At 44.4% G+C, this 24,259-nt stretch overlaps 1 protein-coding gene across 8 annotated transcripts in view; it reads right to left on the bottom strand.

The window, feature by feature from the left end:
• ANKRD28 (ankyrin repeat domain 28) overlaps positions 1–24,259 on the bottom strand; it is a 146,596-nt gene that overhangs the window by 21,902 nt on the left and 100,435 nt on the right. For 7 of the 8 annotated variants that reach the window (XM_044294927.1, XM_044294921.1, XM_044294924.1 and 4 more), the window contains 13 exons: positions 22,888–23,002; positions 20,253–20,335; positions 18,058–18,121; positions 16,691–16,759; positions 14,525–14,665; positions 12,868–12,979; positions 12,431–12,457; positions 8,238–8,312; positions 6,033–6,234; positions 5,059–5,146; positions 3,444–3,561; positions 2,761–2,980; positions 10–97 (listed from right to left, as the gene is read on the bottom strand). In XM_044294927.1, coding sequence (XP_044150862.1) covers positions 10–97; positions 2,761–2,980; positions 3,444–3,561; positions 5,059–5,146; positions 6,033–6,234; positions 8,238–8,312; positions 12,431–12,457; positions 12,868–12,979; positions 14,525–14,665; positions 16,691–16,759; positions 18,058–18,121; positions 20,253–20,335; positions 22,888–23,002 — 1,402 coding nt within the window. The remainder of the gene's footprint in view (positions 1–9; positions 98–2,760; positions 2,981–3,443; positions 3,562–5,058; positions 5,147–6,032; positions 6,235–8,237; positions 8,313–12,430; positions 12,458–12,867; positions 12,980–14,524; positions 14,666–16,690; positions 16,760–18,057; positions 18,122–20,252; positions 20,336–22,887; positions 23,003–24,259) is intronic. The other variant, XM_044294923.1, reaches the window with a different exon arrangement.

Below are 24,259 nucleotides of genomic sequence, written 5' to 3'. Positions count from 1 at the left end.
TCCTCTTACACTGCACAATGCAGGGGACTGAATGAATTTCCTTCCATTTTCTGAAATACTTCTTGTTCCAGCAGCAGTTCTACACATGCATCATGGCCTGAAAAGAGAAGAAAAGGACAATTTGGGACAAAAAAAAACATGAATTAAAAAACCCTGGATTAAAGATATAGTCACGTATTTCCATAGCAGTCGGAAGATCAGAACCAGATGTAAAGAAGTTGAATAGGCTGCAATATGAGCTAATATACTGTAAATGGATATATTCAGAATGAGTTACTGTATAACAAGTTTTTCCATCTATTAATAAATAATAATAATTAACCCTTAAACTGGGAAGCCATGGCGACTAAAATAACGGGTAATCTAGAACTAGTATAAGCTCGTTTGCCTCCGGGGACAAATTGCAAGACTGTTCTGCAGTCTGTGTACAGATGTGGTAACCTGCGACTTAGGTCGAATGCACACAGCCGTTTTTCACGGCCGTGAGCGGTCCGTGAAACCGCGGCCTGGATTCCTGCTGAGAGCAGGAGCGCACAGCGTCATTGGTTGCTATGACGCCGTGCGCTCCCTGCTGCCGCACAGTAATACACTGGTATAGATCATACCAGTGTATTACTGTACTGTGGCGGCAGCAGAGAGCGCACGGCGTCATAGCAACCAATGACGCCGTGCGCTCCTGCTCTCAGCAGGAATCCAGGCCGCGGTTCCACGGACCGCTCACGGCCGTGAAAAACAGCCGTGTGCATTCGACCTCATCAGTAGCCGTCCAAACCCAGGATTTCTCTGTATTTTTAGTCAAGTACCCGCTACTCAAGTAAATTGCTTCACAATACTCCCAAGGCTATACTCAAACAGTTTGCTGCACATACAGATGTAGACACCGTTAGTTTGAGTGGCTTAAAGCATTAAAAGGGGTTGTCCGGGTTCAGAGCTGAACCCGGACATACCCCCATTTTCACCCTGACAGCCCCCCTGACTTGAGCATCGGAGCAGTTCATGCTTATGTTAGTCATTTGTCCCCTCTTGTTTTCCAGGCAGTGACCGGACATGAGGAGTGTGTGGAGGCATTGCTCCAGCACAGTGCTAACTTCTTGTTACGGGACTGCCGAGGTCGCACCCCCATTCATCTAGCAGCAGCATGCGGTCATATAGGTGTTCTGGGGGCTCTCTAAATCGCGTAGGGCAAAGGCATTTTTTGGAGATCCAGTGACGTACCGGGCTCTCCATGGGGCTGCCAGGAAGCCTGGTGACGTCACCGGCACTGATGGGCGGGATTTAGCGCTGCCCTAGCCTGTAAAACATCTAGGGCAGCGCTAAAGCCCGCCCATCAGAGCCGATGACGTCACCGAACACACTGCCCGGCAGTGTGTTATGATAAACAAAAGAGCCTGTGCCCTGCGCAGGGCAAGGGAGCGCATCGGAGCATGAGATGCTAGCCTCAGGGATGCTGCCGGGGTGAAATTATGGCTATGTCCGGGTTCAGCTCTGAACCCAGACAACCCCTTTAATGCAACAAAAACACATCACAGAAAAACCTTAAATCGTTGTAAAGTGACCAACCTGTGGGAAATCTGGTGCCAAAATAACGCTGGCTACATCTCCAGCATTACATCAGGGCTAGTATCCCTAGACACATGGTATGTCCCCACCAGGTTCATGTACCAAATGTCCAAAATCTAGGACCTATAGCCATGGAGACAACTTTTGAATATTAAACAAAGCTAGTTTCACACTAGTGGTTGGTAGATCCGGCAGGATGTTCCTGTGGGGAACATCCTGCCGGATCTCTGAATCCTGCATTGCTGAAAGCTACTTGAATGTCTTCCAGCCTCATTAACTATAGTGAGGACTGGCGGAGAATCGATTGGCTGCGCGGAACAGCCTTTTAGATCTCCCGAACACTAGTGTGAAACTAGCCTTACAAAAAGTAGGCAGTAGTGTGCCACTGATTTTCAAAAAGGTGCTAGTAATCTAGGCCCTAAGGGGATTCCTGAGATCGTGATTGTGCAAATACATGAATGTACATCTGCTATCAACAAAGCAATTACTTCCTTAGAGGTTTTCAAACTTTTTTATATTGATGATTTATCCTTAGTATCCAATCAGCTGTTTGAGGAGACCATGGCACTCCGGTTGGCAACGCAGCCTCCTCACAGTTCACCAAGCACAGTGCGGTACATTGTATAGCTGCTATGCTTGGTAACGCAGCTCAACTCCATTCACTGGCCTAAGGTAAGCCTTCTGAAACCACTGATTGGTGGGGGTCTGACACCAGAGACCCTAGCCAATCAGATACTGAAGACCTATCCAGAGGACAGATCATCAGTATAAAAAAAAGTCGGAAAACTTCTGTAAAGAGGAACTGTTGACTCTAAAGTAAGTACTTCGGAAAATACTTGCATTTCTCATAATGTCGTCCCTGTTATTCCTTGTAGAAATTTACTAATTCAGAACTGTTTTACCAGTTTCTGTGTGTCCCATCAGCCTTGCTAGTGTCTGACTCAGCAGGAACACAGCCCTTAGACAAGGAGAATTGTATCCTACAGTTGTCAGCTTTATTCATACATTTGCAATATGAATAACAGAAACAGCACCTTGTAGAGTTCTAAGAAAATATAAATCAGCATTGTTATATAATGGGCGGGCACAAGCATTTACTAAAACAGACATATCGGGTTAATAGGCGTGCCTGCACACAAGCTTCTCTGCATTTGTTATTCGCCGTAATCCCATAGTCACCGGATAACGAATATAACATACCATTATAGCAGGCCCAGTGAAGGGATGTGTATCCGTGATTGTCTGCTATAGCTGGAACAACATCCACAGATACAGCAGTCTGCAGGAGAGCCCCCAGAACACCTATATGACCGCATGCCGCCGCTAGATGAATGGGGGTGCGACCACGGCAGTCCCGTAACAAGAAGTTAGCACTGTGCTGGAGCAATGCCTCCACACACTCCTCATGTCCGGTCACTGCCTGGAAAACAAGAGGGGACAAATGACTAACATAAGAAACCCATTCACACAACACAATAGTCTGTGATAAACCAAAATAGAGGACATCACAGCAATGAATAAAATGCATTATGTCAAAAGAGCATGAAAAATGGCTGTCACTTGTTCCATTGGTAGAGATCCGCTTGTGAGAGGACAAGCAGCAATCTCTGTATGAACACAGGGGGCCATTGTGACATATAACTGGGCTTTACTAAATACGGGAGACCAGATAAATCCATGGCCATCTTTTACAAGCAGAGAAATGAGATGACTATTAGGATGCCCCATGGCAGAAGTATATGAGATGCTCATTGTACATTAATTATGAAGTAAGCACAGAGCAATACATGCATAATACAGCAGCTAGCAGTAGTATTACTGCATCTAGTCAATGTTCTGGCGATGCCGCAGAGACATGGGAATCTATGACAGGAAGAGCATACCCCGCGGTGCAGCGCTGTCCTTCCCCACTTATCTTTGGCATCCACGTTGGCTCCTTTGTTCAGCAAGGAATAAACACATTCTGTATGCCCGTTCAGGACGGAAAGCATCAATGGAGTCCTAAGCAATACAAAGGTACAAATCAGAAAGACGCTGTACAGGAAAATGCATCAGTCAGCAGAGGTATCCCCTTATGGCCGACATCCAGCTATGCACTTTAAACAGAGAACGGAAGCGGATTCCAGCAGAATACACAGTCAGACAGGTCGAGGAAGTGGGAAGAAAAGAGCCGGAGATGAAAGGCCTGTGATTACGTGGGGACAACTGAAATATATTGGAAATTTGCTAACTTCTAGTGGACATTATTTATGTAAGAAGAGCAGATGCATTATCAGAGCAGGCATCTTTTTAAGTACCAAAGCCTTTTTCAATTTTAGTTGTGTTTGGTTTTAGGGGGATTGTCTAGACCTCAGTGATCAATATGGCAACCCTGAGCTATATTTTCTGGAGTAAACGTTAAAAAGAATTAATTCAACAAAATTATGAAGGGGCTCATGCACGTGTCTGTGACCAGCTCAGCAAAAACTGTCCATGATCTCCCGGGTCGACCGCGGCTCCACTGAACTGACTGTATCTTATGTGTTTTATGATGCAGTCAGTTCATATCTGACTGCGGATCTTTTGTACTACACTGACTGCATTATACAATACTATGATACAGTCAGATCAGTGGTTGGCCCTGGAGATCCGGCAGACACACGGACCGTGCTCCCAAGGCCGATCGCAATTGTGTGCGCATGAGCCTTTACTCTAGGCTTCTTCCACACTCCAAAAAAACAAACTGATTTTCTATTAACCCTTGAATATAGAGTATGTCCCTGACTGTGAAAAGCGGGCTGATTTGAATGAATTTTGGTAGTGTACATAAATTGATACGTTGGAAATATTACTTATTTTTGTTCTGGGTAAAGTGCTGTTCACACTAGCATAATGATGTCTAATGGTCCTTGATTTCAGTCATTTAACTGACGTGCATGTCAAACTAATTTTGCCATCAAAAGTGAGAGGAACCTTGACAGATAGCTTGACAGATGCTCACAACACAGAGAACATAGCCTTAAAGGGGTTGTCTCACTTCAGAAAGTGGCATTTATCATGTACAGAAAGTTAATGCGAGGCACTTACTAATGTATTGTTATTATCCATATTGCTTCCTTTGCTGGCTGAATTCATTTTTCCATTACATTATACACTGCTCGCTTCCATGGTTACAGACCACCCTGCAATCTATCACCGGTGGTCGTGCTTGCACAATACAGGAAAAGGCACAAGCCTATGTGCGCTCCCATGGCCCCGGCCAGAGAGGCTGACACTTTTGCCTATAGTGTGTAAACACGGCCACCACTGATGAAGTCCAGGGTGGTCTGTAACCATGGAAACGAGCAGTGTATAATGTGGCGGAAAAATGAATCCAGCCAGCAAAGAAAGCAATATGGATAATAATATATTAGTAAGTGTCTTGTATTAACTTTCTCTACATGATAAGTCCCGTTTACTGAAGTGAAACAACCCTTTAACGTATTTTTACTTTTACATTGCTGAAATGTTTGTACTTACTGTCCATTTCCATCATGAATATCCACTGCAGTCTGAATGTCAGCATTACCTATGAGGAGCCGCAAACACTCTGAATGTCCATTTATAGCTAATTAAAAAACAATAACAACAAAAAAAAGATGCTCACAATCTAAACGGCTACATATAGTATATGTGCACATCACTTCAAACGGGTGCATTTCACTTTATGTATGTTGCATTTTCAGACCAAGGCCTCATCCACACGACCGTTGTTTGGTTCCACATCCAAGCTGCATTTTTTTTTGTGGCTTGGATGCGGACCCATTTACTTAAATAGGGCCGCAAAACATGCGGACAGCACTCAGTGTGCTGTCCGCATCCGTGGCTCTGCAAAAATAAAAAAAGATACATGTTCTATTCCAGGCATTTCTATTATGGGCGGCCTGTCCTGTTTTGCAAATTGCAGAATGAAAATGGGCGGCATCCGTGTTTTGCGGACTGCAAAACACGGCGCGGTCGTGTGCATGTAGCTTAAGAGTTCAATTAAAGGGTTTCTGTCACCAGAATTAAGCTAGCAATGTGCTAATGTCGGCTAAACTAAACTAGCCTTGTTCCTGCTCCTCGAGGCTCCGTTCTCCCACATTTGTCGCCTTCCTCCAAGTCTTGGCAGCTAGGAGGGCATATTATAAAAGTTAGATTTCTGGCGTAACGGGGGCATAGATAAAAATAGGACTAGGCTAGTTAGGTTTAGCTGACATTAGCACAACGCTAATGTCAGCTCGCTTAATAGGGTTAAATCTGGTGACAGAATCCCTTTAAGGCTCTGCATCAAAGACTCCTTAGAACAGACACCTCAGTGCAACTGAATGGACCCCATTACTAAATGGGGTTCGTCAGATGCCACCGTTGTCTGTAGGGGATAAACGGAAGCCTCAAAAATGGATGAGAACAAAGCTTTAAACATTTGACAACAATAACACAAAAAAGTCTGTGCTGTGTCTTGCATGTCCTACCTGCTGAATGAATCGGTGTCCTTTTGACGACATAGTCCTTAACTAATATTGATGCTCCTTGATTGATGAGAACATCTACACATTCAACATGTCCTTTGAAAGCAGCAAGGTCCAAAGGAGTCCTGCCGGTGCTGTTCCGTACATCAAGGTCAAGTAAAGACTGCACTAAAACTTCTAGGGCTTGGTGGTGCCCATGGTAAGCCTAGAAAGGATAAATATAATAAAAAAAAAGATTTTTTATTTTTATAAAAACTATACTGTACATGTAAAAAAAGAGGTTCTTATTTCATACATAATCTTTCATTCATATGGTACTCTTGGAAGGAAATAGTTCTCCTAAGGCTACTTTCACACTTGCGTTTTTCTTTTCCGGCGCAGAGTTCAGTCCTAGGGGCTCAAATCCTAAAAAGAACTGATCAGTTTTATCCCCATGCATTCTGAATGGAGAGCAATCCGTTCAGGATTCATCAGTTCAGTCTTTTTGACTGATCAGGCTTTTCAGAAAACCGTAGCATGTTGTATTTTTACCTCCGGCCAAAAATTCTGAACACTTTGACTGAACGCCGGATCAGGCCTTTTTCCCATTGACTTGCATTAATGCCGGATCCGGTGCCATGTGTTCAGTCAAACCAGATCCGGCTTTTGCATGTTAAACCCGAAAAATGTGAAAAAAAAAATAATTAAAGTCCATAAATCCGGATCCGTTTTTTCAAATGCATTTTTTCATTGTGATCAAAATCCTGATCAGGATTCAAATGTAATCAGTTTTCACAAGTTTTTCCGGATCCGGCGGGCAGTTCCAGGTCCGAATTGAACGCCGGATTTAAACAACGCTAGTGTGAAAGTAGCCTAAGAAATACTCAAGTTAGCACAACTGTGACAATCTGACAGAGGGGTATTCTAGCTTTCTGACGATGACTCATCCTCCAGATAGGCTGTCGATATAAGATCCGTGGGGGTCTGAAACCCTCCCACACATCAGCCGTTTTCAAAAGCCACCAAAAACAAACAGTGGACGAACCACGAGGCTCCGTCGACTGTGTAATGGCCGTGCTGACATACTACATCTCCCATGTGAAGGTAATAAATTTTTTCTGCCCAGAAAACATAATGCTGTCAGTGGTATCCAATACATTCCAGAACTCGAAGGGTTACATAGCATCATAAATCCATATAATGCTACGCAACCACAGCAGTGCTGGGAGGTCAGGACGGGAGCTGCTGCATACTCTCGCTGCGAGTCCGGAGTGTGGAACTCACTCGTCTGAAAGGGGCCTAACTGAACATCCACAATGCAGAAAGTAAAAGTAAGTGAACCCTTGAACTTAGGGTCCATTCACATGACCGTATGAATAAGTCCGCATTCATTTTAATGAGGCCGCAAAAGATGCCGACAGCACACTGTGTGCTCTCCGCATCCGTACTTCCGTGGCCACGCAAAAAAGACAGAGCACATCCCATTCTTGTCTTTAATTGCAGAGAAGATTAGGCATTTTCTATGGAAGTGGCAGCAATGTGCAGGCCACAAATTGCGGAATGCATATGGCCCGGTATCCACGTTTGCGAATCCACGCGTTCGTGTGAATGTAGCCTTAAACATGCCAGTCTTTATCTCCCTGTGCTGGCGTTACATGCGCCTAAATTATTAACAAGCAGATGTCTCAAAAATAAACTGCACCAGAAACTGAAGTCTACAATTGTGGAGTAAACGCTTTAATAAAAGGTCCCTCAATAACCTGTAGATCCCGCTTTAGCAGCAATCAGAACTAGAACATCTAGACCAGTGATGGCGAACCTATGGCACAGGTGCCAGAGGCGGCACTCTGACCCCTCTCTGTGGGCACTCGCACCTCTGGAAAAAGTCTATGGTGTACCAATAAGCCTTAGACTTTTCCTGCCCTTCATCAGCGCAGGGCTCGCTCGCTATGAACGGCATAGTCAGAGCACTGAATGTAGGCAGTTATAATAGCTAAATGATAAAGTACATGGAAGATACACTATATTGGTATTCAGGTTAAATTGCTGTGTTGGCACTTTGTGATAAATAAGTGGGTTTAGGTTGCAGTTTGGGCACTCGGTCTCTAAAAGGTTCGCCATCACTGATCTAGACAATCGTCTTAAAGAACCTTCTGAAACATTGCCACATTTTTTTTTTTTTTTTTTTTTTATATCAAAAGCAACTCATATTGATCTTGAAGAACTTACAGCTAAGTGCAAAGGACTGATGGGTGCACGGGTATCTGCGTCATTCAGCATGTCCGTACCTGAAGTTTCCATAAGCTGAATGAAAATGACAAAGCACATTAACAATCGGTTCATCAACAGTGATCATAACATTAAGAAGTAGTACTCGTATCATTTAGTTTCCTATTGTACATTAAAGAGGACCTTTCACTACAGCATAAACTAAAAACTAACTAGATCAGTGGGCAGAGCGGCGCCCAGGGGTCCCCCTGCACTTACTAGTATGCCTGGGCGCCGCTCCGTTTGCCCGGTATAGGCTCCGGTGTCTGCGCTCCCTCTGACTGATTTCTTGTAGGAGGCGTGTCCCTTGCTGCAGCACTGGCCAATCGCAGCGCACAGCTCATAGCCTGGCTATGAGCTGTGCGCTGCGATTGGCCAGCACTGCAGCAAGGGACACCCCTCCTACAAGAAATCAGTCAGAGGGAGCGCAGACACCGGAGCCTATACCGGGCAAACGGAGCGGCGCCCAGGCATACTAGTAAGTGCAGGGGGACCCCTGGGCGCCGCTCTGCCCACTGATATAATTAGTTTATGCTGTAGTGAAAGGTCCTCTTTAAATATATATATTTTTTTTAAGGCTCTTAAAGTTATGCAGGTGTAAGTTAATCAAATACATTTTTTTCACTGGTATCCGTGTGCCATTGCTTCTGCTTCACTTTCTGATGTGCGGTGGGTCCTACCATACACTTTGAATGCCGCCACCTCTGTTAATCCAGATCTACGAACAGCAAGGTATTGATGTCATGCATTGGTGAAGTGACTTTGCAGAGACTGGACACATGATGGAAGAACATGTCACCATCTCAGAAAAAGGAAGCACCAGTGTGATCATTTGGCCGCAACTTGAAAAAGACTCAAAGAGGACATTCAGTAAAGCTACGGAAACCGTGTAGCACAACAAGCTATGCGATTTCTGAGTTCGGGAAACACCATAGCTTGCTGTGCTACACTGTCATTAGCTCTCATGCATGGCAATGAGAGGTACTGAAACAGCGAGTGACTGAGCGCTCTGCAGTTTCCTGGCCAGGAGGTGGTCGGGACTGTGTCTCATCTCGCCTTAGTAACGACAGTCCCTTTAAAATGATCACAACCTAAAAGAAAATGACTAAATAAATAGAGTTTTCACACTGACCACACTCATGTGTGCACCATTTTCCCTGGAAAATATATAAGAATAGAACATGCTGCGATTTTCTCACAACAGACCACTGGTCTGTACGGAAAGTCTCATCTGATGATTCCTATTCAATTAAATGGCTGAGTCTTCAGCCTGGATGATGTCTGTTGTGAACAGCAACCAGACGGGAAAACTGCTATTTTCTCCTATACTGCCTATTTTTGCCGACAAAATTAAAAAGATGTTTCACTAAGACAGTCCAGGTTTCCAATGCCCTAGAGGGGAGGGAGGTTTCCAATGCCCTAGAGGGGAGGGAGGTTTCCAATGCCCTAGAGGGGAGGGAGGTTTCCAATGCCCTAGAGGGGAGAGAGGTTTCCAATGCCCTAGAGGGGAGAGAGGTTTCCAATGCCCTAGAGGGGAGAGAGGTTTCCAATGCCCTAGAGGGGAGAGAGGTTTCCAATGCCCTAGAGGGGAGAGAGGTTTCCAATGCCCTAGAGGGGAGAGAGGTTTCCAATGCCCTAGAGGGGAGAGAGGTTTCCAATGCCCTAGAGGGGAGAGAGGTTTCCAATGCCCTAGAGGGGAGAGAGGTTTCCAATGCCCTAGAGGGGAGAGAGGTTTCCAATGCCCTAGAGGGGAGAGAGGTTTCCAATGCCCTAGAGGGGAGAGAGGTTTCCAATGCCCTAGAGGGGAGAGAGGTTTCCAATGCCCTAGAGGGGAGAGAGGTTTCCAATGCCCTAGAGGGGAGAGAGGTTTCCAATGCCCTAGAGGGGAGAGAGGTTTCCAATGCCCTAGAGGGGAGAGAGGTTTCCAATGCCCTAGAGGGGAGAGAGGTTTCCAATGCCCTAGAGGGGAGAGAGGTTTCCAATGCCCTAGAGGGGAGAGAGGTTTCCAATGCCCTAGAGGGGAGAGAGGTTTCCAATGCCCTAGAGGGGAGAGAGGTTTCCAATGCCCTAGAGGGGAGAGAGGTTTCCAATGCCCTAGAGGGGAGAGAGGTTTCCAATGCCCTAGAGGGGAGAGAGGTTTCCAATGCCCTAGAGGGGAGAGAGGTTTCCAATGCCCTAGAGGGGAGAGAGGTTTCCAATGCCCTAGAGGGGAGAGAGGTTTCCAATGCCCTAGAGGGGAGAGAGGTTTCCAATGCCCTAGAGGGGAGAGAGGTTTCCAATGCCCTAGAGGGGAGAGAGGTTTCCAATGCCCTAGAGGGGAGAGAGGTTTCCAATGCCCTAGAGGGGAGAGAGGTTTCCAATGCCCTAGAGGGGAGAGAGGTTTCCAATGCCCTAGAGGGGAGAGAGGTTTCCAATGCCCTAGAGGGGAGAGAGGTTTCCAATGCCCTAGAGGGGAGAGAGGTTTCCAATGCCCTAGAGGGGAGAGAGGTTTCCAATGCCCTAGAGGGGAGAGAGGTTTCCAATGCCCTAGAGGGGAGAGAGGTTTCCAATGCCCTAGAGGGGAGAGAGGTTTCCAATGCCCTAGAGGGGAGAGAGGTTTCCAATGCCCTAGAGGGGAGAGAGGTTTCCAATGCCCTAGAGGGGAGAGAGGTTTCCAATGCCCTAGAGGGGAGAGAGGTTTCCAATGCCCTAGAGGGGAGAGAGGTTTCCAATGCCCTAGAGGGGAGAGAGGTTTCCAATGCCCTAGAGGGGAGAGAGGTTTCCAATGCCCTAGAGGGGAGAGAGGTTTCCAATGCCCTAGAGGGGAGAGAGGTTTCCAATGCCCTAGAGGGGAGAGAGGTTTCCAATGCCCTAGAGGGGAGAGAGGTTTCCAATGCCCTAGAGGGGAGAGAGGTTTCCAATGCCCTAGAGGGGAGAGAGGTTTCCAATGCCCTAGAGGGGAGAGAGGTTTCCAATGCCCTAGAGGGGAGAGAGGTTTCCAATGCCCTAGAGGGGAGAGAGGTGAGGTTTCCAATGCCCTAGAGGGGAGAGAGGTTTCCAATGCCCTAGAGGGGAGAGAGGTTTCCAATGCCCTAGAGGGGAGAGAGGTTTCCAATGCCCTAGAGGGGAGAGAGGTTTCCAATGCCCTAGAGGGGAGAGAGGTTTCCAATGCCCTAGAGGGGAGAGAGGTTTCCAATGCCCTAGAGGGGAGAGAGGTTTCCAATGCCCTAGAGGGGAGGGAGGTTTCCAATGCCCTAGAGGGGAGGGAGGTTTCCAATGCCCTAGAGGGGAGGGAGGTTTCCAATGCCCTAGAGGGGAGGGAGGTTTCCAATGCCCTAGAGGGGAGGGAGGTTTCCAATGCCCTAGAGGGGAGGGAGGTTTCCAATGCCCTAGAGGGGAGGGAGGTTTCCAATGCCCTAGAGGGGAGGGAGGTTTCCAATGCCCTAGAGGGGAGGGAGGTTTCCAATGCCCTAGAGGGGAGGGAGGTTTCCAATGCCCTAGAGGGGAGGGAGGTTTCCAATGCCCTAGAGGGGAGGGAGGTTTCCAATGCCCTAGAGGGGAGGGAGGTTTCCAATGCCCTAGAGGGGAGGGAGGTTTCCAATGCCCTAGAGGGGAGGGAGGTTTCCAATGCCCTAGAGGGGAGGGAGGTTTCCAATGCCCTAGAGGGGAGGGAGGTTTGCACAAGCTCACCAAAATTGGACTGTTGAAGACTGAAAAAGTGGTTTCTTGAACATGACAATGAGTTCACTGTACTAAAATGGCCCCACAGTCACCAGATCTCAACCCAATAGAGCATCTTTGGGATGTGGTGGAACGGGGGCTTCATGCCCTGGATGTGCATCCCTCAAATCTCCATCAACTGCAAGATGCTATCCTATCAGTATGGGCCAACATTTCTAAAGAATGCTATCAACACCTTGTTGAATCAATGCCACATAGAATTAAGGCAGTTCTGAAGGCAGAAGGGGGTCAAACACCGTATTAGTATGGTGTTCCTAATAATTCTTTAGGTGAGTTTCTCTGTGTAGCTTCCACTCCTGGTTTTGGCTCACAATCACAAATGGAAATCACTGATCAAACACTGTGTGAAAGCGGCCTAAACCAGCAGCGATCAGATGGTTTGCTGTAATATCATCTTATCTCATTTCTGTACAACAACAAAAGGATTTACTTACGACATCTAGGGGCGTTTCTCGAGCAATCTGTAAAAATTAAGGAATAAAATCAGCTTATCCTTCTCATACTACCTTTCGGAGAATAAATGTGTTCTTATGTTTGTTTTTGATCTTTGAACTTAATACAGATATTAAATTCCTTACAAAGTCCCTAACTATGTTACTGTATATTCTGCTTTAACTGTGAATAACTGCCACTACTGAGTGAAGATCTGGAGAATTCTTAAACGTTACAAATAGCAAAAATCTATATACCAGACACATTGAACAATCTGTGCCAAACAAATAGATATGGGACGATTTAAGAGAATACTAGACTGTCAAGGTGTTAATCTCACATGTAAAGACGATTAATGTCCAACAGTAACCAAAATGACATACTTAAAAATTATAACCCCTGTCCACAAGTATATCATAATGTAACGCTATACACTTACCAATTCTAGACATAAACGATGACCATAGGCAGCCGCGTAATGAACAGCATTGTACCCATGTTTGTCCCTGATTCCCGGGTTTGCATCATTTCTTAATAAGTATTCCAGGCACCTGAATAAAACGGGAAAAATACTTGCATGAAATGAAAGTCATTCGCTTGGGCTAGGATCTCACAAGTATTACACCGCAAAACAAAATTTTCACATATATACATTTTATGCAAAAAAATAACAGATAGATAGTCACCAAAATTTCCAAAAAAGACTTGCATTTGAGAAGTAAAACTAGTCAATATACATCTGAGTATCAGTGCTAAATATTACCATTTTCATTTTATAATTTGCACTTTAGTCACTAGGTGGCAGCAACGAGCTATTCCAAGTCTAAACAGGAGAGGCAGAGATTCACGTCATGTCGCTGCACCTGCATTTCTTCATAAGGTTAACACAAGTGCAGCTCTAATAACGCAGACGTGAGCTAGATTGTAAAATTTCATGGGTTACCGACATTACAGTATAAATGTCTGATATTACTCAAGAGTAAATTCACACGACACTGAAAAGCAACCGTATGACAGCCGCTCTCAAAACGACAGAAGTCTATAAGCATGTGCACAGTAAATAATGGCTGTCCAAAAATAGGATATTTCCTATTTTAGCAATTTTCATGTATTTTGAGGTCTGCAAAAAACAGATCCGCAAAAAATACGGATGTCAGTGTGCATTCCGTATTTGGCAGAACGGAACAGCTGGCCCCTAATAGAACAGTCCTATCCTTGTCCGTAATGGAGACAATAATAGGACATGTTCTATATTTATTTTTTCAGAACGGAAATACAGACCTACGGAAACGGAATGCACACAGTAACTTCTGTTTTGTTTTTTTTTTTGTTTTTTTTTGTGGACCCATTGAAATGAATGGTTCCGCATACGGTCCGCAAACAGAATGGACACGGAAAGAAAATATGTTCATGTGTATGACCCCTTATTGTCCAAAATGTATCTAGAGTCCAACTGAACAAGAGCTATAATGATGAGAATTAATAACGTTTGGATATTTTACCGTACATTGACTGGAGACGACCGTAGTCGGCATAGTGCATGCCTTGAAAACCATACTGGCCTCTATTACGCTGCCTAACTCCCTCATCTCGCTTCCCTGAATAATTAGCAAGACACCGCACTGGGGTGCTGTCTCCGAAAACACAAAAGTGATCATTATGTTCATTTCATTTGGATGCCAAGAATGTGTTTCCATAAAAGGGCTTCAAGGAAGAAAAAAAATAAAATTGGTCTTACTAAAACTCCGCACAAAGGAAAAGAAAAAAAAAACCGCAAAAGGCAAATTGTGGAAATGTACAGCATATTTTTCCATGAAAACAGAATCGAGCGGCCCTTTTAATCACAAAACGTCCTCAGTATTGCCGAGATTACTTCTAGTGAAAAAAAAGAGCCAAGTAAGGAGCCAAGACAAGTGGCTCTTTGTGAATGTGGCAGGCTGCGTGACCGAGAAAGAGCCTAGGACACCCCTCGTCTCCAATCAACAGAAAGAGACCAATGTGATGAAGTTCCACTACCTTTGGCATCTTTAGGAGACCGCTTAACCGGATCAGACGTAATACAAAGGCAAATTCATAGTGGCATGAACAGAACTTACTTGCCATCCGTGTCTGATGTAGCTGCATAGTGCAGGGGGGAACATCCCCTCTCGTCAAGATCATTCACACTGGCTCCAGATCCCACAAGTGCAAACAGGCACTGATAGTTACAATTGGCAGCGGCATAGTGAAGTGGAGTTCTTCATTCAATGAGAAATTAAAACAGAATAATTTCAATAGGACTGCAGTATATAACTGGCACGCGGCGCTATTAATGGTAAGCATACGGCTCCTTTTAGGCAGACGGGTGCCGTCAGATTTTTACAATGGACAGCGCTCCCGACTGAACACTGACCCATTCAGTTGAATGGATATATGCATATGAGCGAGTGACCACACAGACCATCGCTCTATGCAGAGAACATTGTGGAATGCACCATGCTGCTCCGATTTTCTCCGCGTGACTCATTCGCTCAAGTAAATGGGTCTGGGAGAAAAACAGACCGCACAGAATTTAAAATACTACCCACTGTGTTGTGCATTTAAGCCACATATTAACCTTTTTTTTTGCGGTTTGTTTTGCGGGACGGACATACAGATTTTCACAGCACACAAGTGACATCTGTGTGCGGTCAGCATTTTTTTGAGGCCCCATAGAAATGAATCGGTCAGTCTGTCATATATTATATATATATTTTTTTTTCTAAAGTGTAGGGCAAGTGATAGGTAACAATTTTGCAATAGACTTTATTTAGCCAAAACGTTTATTTTTGGTAGAAAACTGGGGCTGAAATGGCCCTTAGCAGCACTCTTCAAAAGAGTGTTGCTAAGGGCCATCCGTCCATAAGAAAAGATGGGCTGTGCAGACGCTGTGCTTCTGACTCGTGCTTCCCTGGGAGACAAAAGGCTGGGCACAGGAGTCTTAGGAGTTAAAATTACATTTATATTCCCCCTTTCTATGCAATCTAATGCTCTGTTACATTCACTGACCTGCGATAATAATTCATGAAGCAGCAGCCGGCTCACTGCGCACAGTGCTTCTACTTCCGGCGGCTGATTCATGAATTATTATCACAGGGATCACAGGTCAGTGAATGTTACGGAGCATTAGATTGCATAGAAAGGGGAAATATAAATGTAATTTTATCTCCTAAGACTCCTGTGCCCAACCTTCTGTCTCCCAGGGAAGCATGGGAGGCAGAAGCATAGCGTCTGGCTGCACAGCCCATCTTTTCTAATGGACGGATGGCCCTTAGCAACGCTCTTTTGAAGAGTGCTGCTAAGGGCAATTTCAGCCCCAGTTTTCTACCAAAAATAAATGTTTTGGCTAAATAAAGTCTATTGCAAAATTGTTACCCATCACTTGCCCTACACTTTAGCAAAAAATAAATAAAAAATATGACAGTTATCCTTTAATGTGATGGAAATTGGTATTTTGCTGCAGACTTAGGCCTCTCCTAGGCCTCATTTACACGACCGTGTGTGGTTTGCACACTGACCCATTCATTTCTATGGGGCCCTCAAAAAAATGCCGACAGCACACAGATGTCACCCGTGTGCTGTGCAAATCTGTATGTCTGTCCCAAAAAACAAACAAAAAATAAAAAACAGAACGTGTCTTATTGTCCATTTTGCAGACAAGAATAGGCATTTTTACAATAGGGTGGTATGTGCAGAACAGAAAAAAGCAGGACACACAAGGCCGGCGTCCATGTTTTGCAGAACGTAAGACATATCCTGAGGTGTGCATGAGGCCTTATGCATAGCAGTTACACATGTGTGAAATCTAAAAAGGTAGTGCTTAGAAGGACATGGGTTCTTTCATTCAAAAACAGCATCAAACCTGTCCGCAGTCTGCCTGTCTCATTGCCTTCAATGGAGTTGAGTTGCAATACTAGACAACCCATAAACAGGGGTGGTGCTGTTTTGGACAACCTCTTTAAGCAACTGGATCAGCCGTGGTCATTTTTATCAGTGGGGCTGGGTAAAAAACTGATTTCAGAAGGTGTCGGTTGTGATTTGACAGCCCATTAATTTATTATGTGCTATGGAGGAGACAGTCTGCATGCAAATGACTACTGCTATGTAAGTGCTACAGTGCAGTGTCTACTCTGGGCTAAACAAAGACATAACATGAATCTTTGGCCAGAGGAAGCAATGAAGAAAAAATGTCAGGAAAGGGCCAAAAACTGCAAAAACCCTGCAAGTGTATAATAAACGCTTACCTCCCAAACTTGTCTTTCTTGTTAAAGTCTGCGCCTGTGTTTAACAACAAGTTCAGACACTCCAGGTTCCTGAAAAGAAATATGTTTTAACCAATTCTGAAGAAATCACCAATTCCAAATTTACTCATAATTTGTCTAGATAAGGCTTCGTTCACATCACAGTTCAGCCTTTCCGTTCTCCTGCCCCATTTAGGGACAGGAAAACGGAAAGGACGGATTCGGCACATAACTGAGCCGAACGGAGCCCACGGGCCGCATAGACTATAATGGGGTCCGTTAGGTTTCCGCTTAGAAGAAGATTTTGGAGCGGAGACAAAAGTTGTGCATGCAGGACATTTGTCTCCGCTTCAAAAATCTTCTTATGAAGCGAAACCTAACGGACCCCATTATAGTCTATGGGGGCCCTAGGCTCCGTTATATTGGCAAATCCGTCCTTTCCGGTTTCCTGCCTGGAGAACGGAAAGGCTGAACGGTGATGTGAACGAAGCCTAACATTTATCTATGACGATATCTAAATTATCAGAAAGCATTTTGTAAAGGGTTTTTATATATTTATTAGCTATCCACAAGAACACTGATAATTTTGAAGTCTGCTTGCTGGGATCCCCACTGATGACTAGAACATGGTTCCCGAGCCCCCGTTCTTCCTCACCGCACAACTGCAGTGAGGAGGTTCTGAACGGAGCTGTGGTCACACAGGCACCCAGCAGTCAATGTTTATCAGGTGATTTAGCATCGATCCTGTGGGTAAGAAATAAATGTCTTTTTGCTGGACAATCCCTTTAAAAATAAAGGGTAGATTAAAGTGGATGCATTACTTTTTTTCTTGGCCATCTGTGCTTTTTCTTGTTTTTTGTATGCATATTTTTAGCCTTTTTTTTGCAAATAATGAGGGTCATTTAGACCAGTTTTTGGTGTAAAAAAATAAAATAAAAAAATTGCAAGACTATTTCTTTAGACTTAATAAATGCCTGTGTGACAAAATTGTGTCACACGAGCGTTTTTACGCCATTCTTAGTTTCTTACCTCTTGGAAGTGGCAGAGGCTGGGCCATTGGCCCCCTATAGAGTACACGATGTAAAAACACCTGAAAATTTTCCAAGAGCTACAGCAAGCAGTGTTTTTGAAAAGAAGCCAGAAAAATTAAAAACACCCAATTAACAATGGCACACGTGTGTCCTGCGTCTTGTATTTCCCATAGACCCTTGGCTAACATCAGGACCTGGCTTCTTACTGCAAAAAAATGCACCAAAAATACAAATGCAAAAAAGGCCACTAATAACGCAAAACGGCAGCAAAAACCTACATGTGAAAGTACCCTAAAGTTTATTATGACCATCACATACAACCCAAGAAGGGCAGCATACCCTCCAGCCGCAGCAGCATGAAGACAGGTCCTGCCAAAGTCGTCTGGAGTATCTATATCAAAACCTAAAATACAAAAGACAGTTTATTAGGCAACTCACACAAGGTAAGCTCTGCATATTAATATACTGTATATTTCAGCCACTTTATATTTTATTTTCCTGCATGAAACCTGTATTTCCATTTGGTTTCATTTCAGACTACACTAAAGTTTTACTGAAACTAAATGCCAACTGTCAAGTCAATCTGAAAAGACACAAAAACACAGGGTTTTGGAAGACAACGGATAAACAGGAGCACCGTTTTCGAAAAAGTGCTAAATCACTTCAGGAAGCTTCCTAAGCATCTTACAAATGTGGCTTTGTGCATATTCTTTGCCATGCTCGTACAGCAGAAGTACTCGTAGTGCCAACTGTACAGTCGAGTGCAGGAGAAGATGGTCACCGGTCCCTAAAGCCGAAGTGACCAATGAAAAGCCACTTGCTGCATTTTGGTCAAAACCAGAAGTGCATCCAAAATACAGGAGAGTTAAAAATCTTTCCATTATACTGCTCCTCTGTAGGTTCTGTAGATTGTAGGCATTTGGCTTACCGACTAGCAAACCGCCAAGTGAAAGTGGCCTAAATTTAGTTCTGTAACCTTGTTAACCCCGTAATGACCAGGCCTGAAAAGGTGGCACTATCTTGTGATTTACCATGTGTGGTGGTTTAACCCCTTCCCGCCTCCGATCTGTAGATCTGATCTAGCTGACAGTACCTTCTCTGGCCAGGGTGCAAATCTACAGTCCTTCCTTTAAAGGGGACCTGTCACCACAAATAATAACTCTTAGATGCCCATTAAATTAATATCACCATGCAGAGTACTTTAAGACATGTAAAACCAGACCACTGTGGCTAATGACCGCCTTATATTGCAGAGAAAGAAGTAGTGTGCGGTCTTGGGCTAAATTCTATGACGGCCTAGTATAAGGAGGCGCCGAGGGGGGTTACTAATGCAAGCTGGAACACTCGCTGGGCTGGGGATCCTGGTATTAGTTAGGCACCAGTGATACAAACATGGCTGGAACTTGTAATATACTTTCTGAACAGCTGGAAAAAGTATTCTCAGGAAGGACACAGACATTGCTTAAAAGGGAACCCGTCATCAACTTTATGCTGACCTCACTGAGGGCAGCATAAAATAGTGACAGAAATGCTGATGTCAGCGGTGTGTCACTCATCAGCTAAAAGTAAGTGGTTGCTGAGAACCAGCATCATAATCCTTGCAGCCCAGGCCTTGAAAAGAGTCAGATCTACCCGAGAAGAGTCCTGGTTATACATAGTCTCCTGCTCTCTCACCCACCTGCTGATGACTGGCAGTTCTCTCCTAGAGAGAAAGGGAGAAAACTAGGTAGAAGACGGTCTATCATCAGCAGGTGGGCAGGACTTCATAAATAACCAGGACTCTTCTCAGGTGGCCGGACTCTTTTCCAGGCCCAGTCTGCAATGATTGTGATGTTGGTTCTCGGCAACCACTTACTTTTAACTTATAAATGACAGACCGCTGAAATCAACTCACCTGTCTCTACTTTATGCTGCTGTTATTAAGGACAGCATAAAGGTGATGACGGGTTCCCTTTAAGCAACACTGTCCAACTCAATGTGAAAAAAACAACTCACTCAGGTACACTTCTAACTTCTAAATTAAAGAGATCTAGAAAGGTCTTCACAATTCAGCAGACGTATGGTTTTAGACCAATGTGCTGATTAATAAAATACAAGGAGCGTTGGCACGGTACATCAGGAATGTAATTTCAGCGACGCTTCATCAAGCTTTAGTGTAAGGGAACAAACAGTCACATTACTTTGGTGACTCTGGATTTTCAATAAAACGTGACTGCATTGCATCATTTAGGTAAGGTTCCTAATCTTGATGCACTATGCACTGATGGTGATCTGTGAGGGGACACCCTTCGGACATTCATATACGGCAGGGATCAGCAACCTTCGGCACTCCAGGTGCTGTAAAACTACAACTCCCAGCATTACTCAGCTGTTCTTGTAACTCCCACAGAAGTGAAAGGAGGATTCTGGGAGTTGTAGTTTCAGGACAGCTGGAGTGCCGGAGGTTGCTGATCCCTGATATATGGCAATAAGAGTGCAACTTCTAAGTAATGCAAGGGGTGTCGGTAATATTTCCCCCAAATCACAAAACCAACCTGAAGAAAGAAGCTTTCTGCAGCAATCCGAGAAACCACTCAGCGCAGCCAGATGGAGAGGAAACATTCCATGGACGCCTCGCCTGGAAGAGTTCACATTTAGTGTTCAGATAAATTAAATACTAAACCTTTAATAGATGCCAAGATTTTACCCAGTTCTGAAACAGATACCTTTGTTGTAACCAACATTTTAGCACTGCATAAAGCACCACTGACATCACTATTTTTTCTCCCAAAATGTTTGTTTTCAGTTGCTTTTTAAAAAGAAATGTATCTGTAGGTCTATAAGAACTTTACATAAGTTTGCTGACTACATCGAAAGAAAGACGCTTAGCCTTCTCTGCAAACATCATGTGTATGACTGAACATTATCTGCTCAGACATCATACTTTTCTACAGATCCCGCTGCGAGATCTGCACGTTAATGCAGTCGATAGGATCAATACCAGACAACCATCTATAGTTTGATACGCTCGATCCAAGCATCTGTCTGGAAATAATTTGCATTGCTTGTTTTCTGGCAACAATTGACTCCAAGAAAGTATGAGCTTAGCAAACTACAGCTCAAATCTAAGGCTACTTTCACACTCGCGTTTGGTGCGGATCCGTCATGGATCTGCACAGACTTATCCGTTCAGATAATACACCCGTTCGCATCCGTTCAGAATGGATCCGTTTGTATTATCATTAACCTAGCCAAGACTGATCCGTCTTGACCACTATTAAAAGTCAATGGAGGACGGATACGTTTTCTATTGTGCCAGATTGTGTCATAGAAAACGGATCCGTCCCCATTGACTTACATTGCGTGTCAGAACGGATCCGTTTGGCTCAGTTTTATCAGATGGACACCAAAACACTGCAAGCAGCGTTTTAGTGTCCGTCTCCAAAGCGGAATGGAGACTGATCGGAGGCAAACTGATGCATTCTGAGCGGATCCTTTTCCATTCAGAATGCATTGAGGGCAAAACTGATCCGTTTTGGACCACTTGTGAGAGCCCTGAACGCATCTCAGAAACGGAAAGCCAAAACACCAGTGTTAGCACTGGTGCCTTGCAGCGCTGGGGTCCTAGGTTCGAATCCGACCAAGGGGAACATCTGCATGGAGTCTGTATGTTCTCCCCATGTTTGTGTCGGTTTCCTCCGGGTACTCCGGTTTCCTCCCACACTCCAAACACATACTGATAGGGGAGCAAAAAAGATATAGTCTCTGTTAAATACACCAATATCCTCGAGCGCTGCAAGTCTGAAGACAATGTGGGAAAAGTCTATTACTTGGCGAAAATGTACGGAAAAAGACTGCGCTGCAAGAGGAAAATCTTCTCTGTGTATAAAGTTCACTTTTTAAATCTTCAACTAGTAGAATCACAAGCCACCTCACAATCCAACATTAGTGTGCAAACCTGTGGATGATGAAAACGCACAATGGTGTAGCAGGTTCCAAACAACTAACGCTCCATGTGAACAAATTTATACTCACAAGATCCCTTGTAAGTGAAGGCGTGTATAGATATCGATGGTATCAAGATAGAGCTCTGTGGAAAAGAGGACTATAGCGTAGTATATCACAACACTTAGAATGCCTGCAAACAGATTATACTTACAGGGCTTCACTTGTCAGGTGCGCATATACGATTTTCTGTAGGTCGCTCAGATCCTGGATTACAACCATACTCGATGTCCAAAAACTCTCAAGGGAAAAGGTCACAAGAGAAGTATGTGCGTACCAGGGTTTCGCGTCCATGCCCCAGACGAAGCATCAACGCGAAACCCGGGTCGGGCTATATTCCTGATTTTTATATGTTTTAGCTGTAATTTTTACCAATATTAAATTGTTTTCAATCTGACCTCTGGTACGCACATACTTCTCTTGTGACCTTTTCCCTTGAGAGTTTTTGGACATTGAGTATGGTTGTAATCCAGGATCTGAGCGACCTACAGAAAATCGTATATGCGCACCTGACAAGTGAAGCCCTGTAAGTATAATCTGTTTGCAGGCATTTTAAGTGTTGTGATATACTACGCTATAGTCCTCTTTTCCACAGAGCTCTATCTTGATACCATCGATATCTATACACGCCTTCACTTACAAGGGATCTTGTGAGTATAAATTTGTTCACATGGAGCGTTAGTTGTTTGGAACCTGCTACACCATTGTGCGTTTTCATCATCCACAGGTTTGCACACTAATGTTGGATTGTGAGGTGGCTTGTGATTCTACTAGTTGAAGATTTAAAAAGTGAACTTTATACACAGAGAAGATTTTCCTCTTGCAGCGCAGTCTTTTTCCGTACATACTGATAGGGACCTTAGATTGTGAGCCCTATTGGGGACAGTCGGATACTAATGTCTGTAAAGTGCTGCGGAATATAGTAGTGCTATATAAGTGCATAAAATAAATAAATGATACCAGAAAGCAGCGCATTGAGAAAATGCACAAACATCAATACGCAAATCGCCAAAGTACAAAAAGCTGAAGCCAAGTCATATCTTGGGATCCGTAATAGGTGGAGTGTCCCTCCCGCCACCCTGCACATTTTTAGTGCCAATTTGCAGCAGATATCACTTTACACTGCAGATTTTGTTCACAGTTTATGCCATGTACGAACACACCTTACTACACACCGCCACTTACTTTGAGGTATCTGCACCGTTGGTGATCAATGTGTTGATGAGGAGCTCGTGGCCGTATCTGGCTGCTATGTGCAATGGAGTGTTTCCATTCTTGTCTTCGCAGTCTATCTCAGCCCCTATAACACACACAACAGAAAAGACAGAACTTTGTAAGATTTCTAAGTTTCAATACATGTGAAAAAGTATGTATATGCAAAAAAGGGAAGTCGTCATCAGCTAGAAACAGAGACCATGCCTGTTAGGGGCTCTTCTATCTCGCTCAGAGGGGGGGAGGGGGGGGGGGGTGCGGTGTCAAAGGATCTGAACCTTCCCTCCTTGTATATACCCTATTATTCCTAATGGAACAGACCTTTTAATTCCGCCTTATAATAAATGACTCCTGACAAAAGCAACAGATATACAAGTCATGTTTCCATGTACACCCATCCTCTTCTATCTATATAGACGTATTAGACCCGCTTCCAGACTATGAAGAGAAATCCTCCATATATTTGACACACAAAATTCTCGGTTAATTAATGCCATCATTTGCACCATCCATACCCAAAGACATTGTCGCTGTAACCCAGCGTGCAAAAACAAGGAAACGCCCAAGCTGTCATGTCTTCTGAGAAGCCTTATCAGTTATTTTCACGAGGTCAGTAGGGAAATGCAAAGCTGAATTATTTATGTCATGCCCACAACAGAGACTGAGGGAGGAACAGAAGCTGGTAAAATAAGAAAAGGGCAAAGCAATAAATAAGCGAAGGTCTATCTTGTGTAGCTCATAAAACTGGAAAAACACTAGCAGCCTGACGGGCAGCTTACAGAAAGGCAATTCTGCCAAAGAAATGTCAAATAAAAACATTAAGACCGTGCCAGGAGGGACTGCTGATCAATGCAGACTCCTCTACAACACAAGCAAGGGGCAGATTCACAACGGCAAAGGGGAGATATTGCCCGACACCACCATGCGAACGGGCGGTCACTACTTCAAAACACACTTCTGTCGGAAGTTTGCTGTTTGAAGTCAAGCATAGAAAAGGGATTCGGGGACTAGTACCAGCACTCTTTTTATACACAGATGTCAACTGGCCGACCAAGGCTTTCGGCGCCCCTCTCCTATCTGCGAGCTGTACGGTGAATACAGCACAGAGCTCCATGTGCTTGCACTGTCATCTTCCATTCTTTATTTTATTTTTTGATAAATGACACCCTTAGACCTGAAGGTCCCTGACCCTCAGAAGACCCTGGGCAGAATCTGATAATTTGTGCTAGGACTAGTGCACATCTTCAGGGGCAGTCCGTGCATAACGCAGGAAATATGTTTCGTGCTCTTTACAAACCTGCGTCAGGCCCCTTCTGATGATGTACTAGGGCATTACAAAATTGGA

This window comes from Bufo gargarizans, chromosome 5 (assembly GCF_014858855.1).
Source record: "Bufo gargarizans isolate SCDJY-AF-19 chromosome 5, ASM1485885v1, whole genome shotgun sequence".
Classification (NCBI taxonomy): Eukaryota; Metazoa; Chordata; class Amphibia; order Anura; family Bufonidae; genus Bufo; species Bufo gargarizans.
Note: the sequence above shows the minus strand (reverse complement) of the source record. Positions and strands in the feature narration are given on the sequence as shown.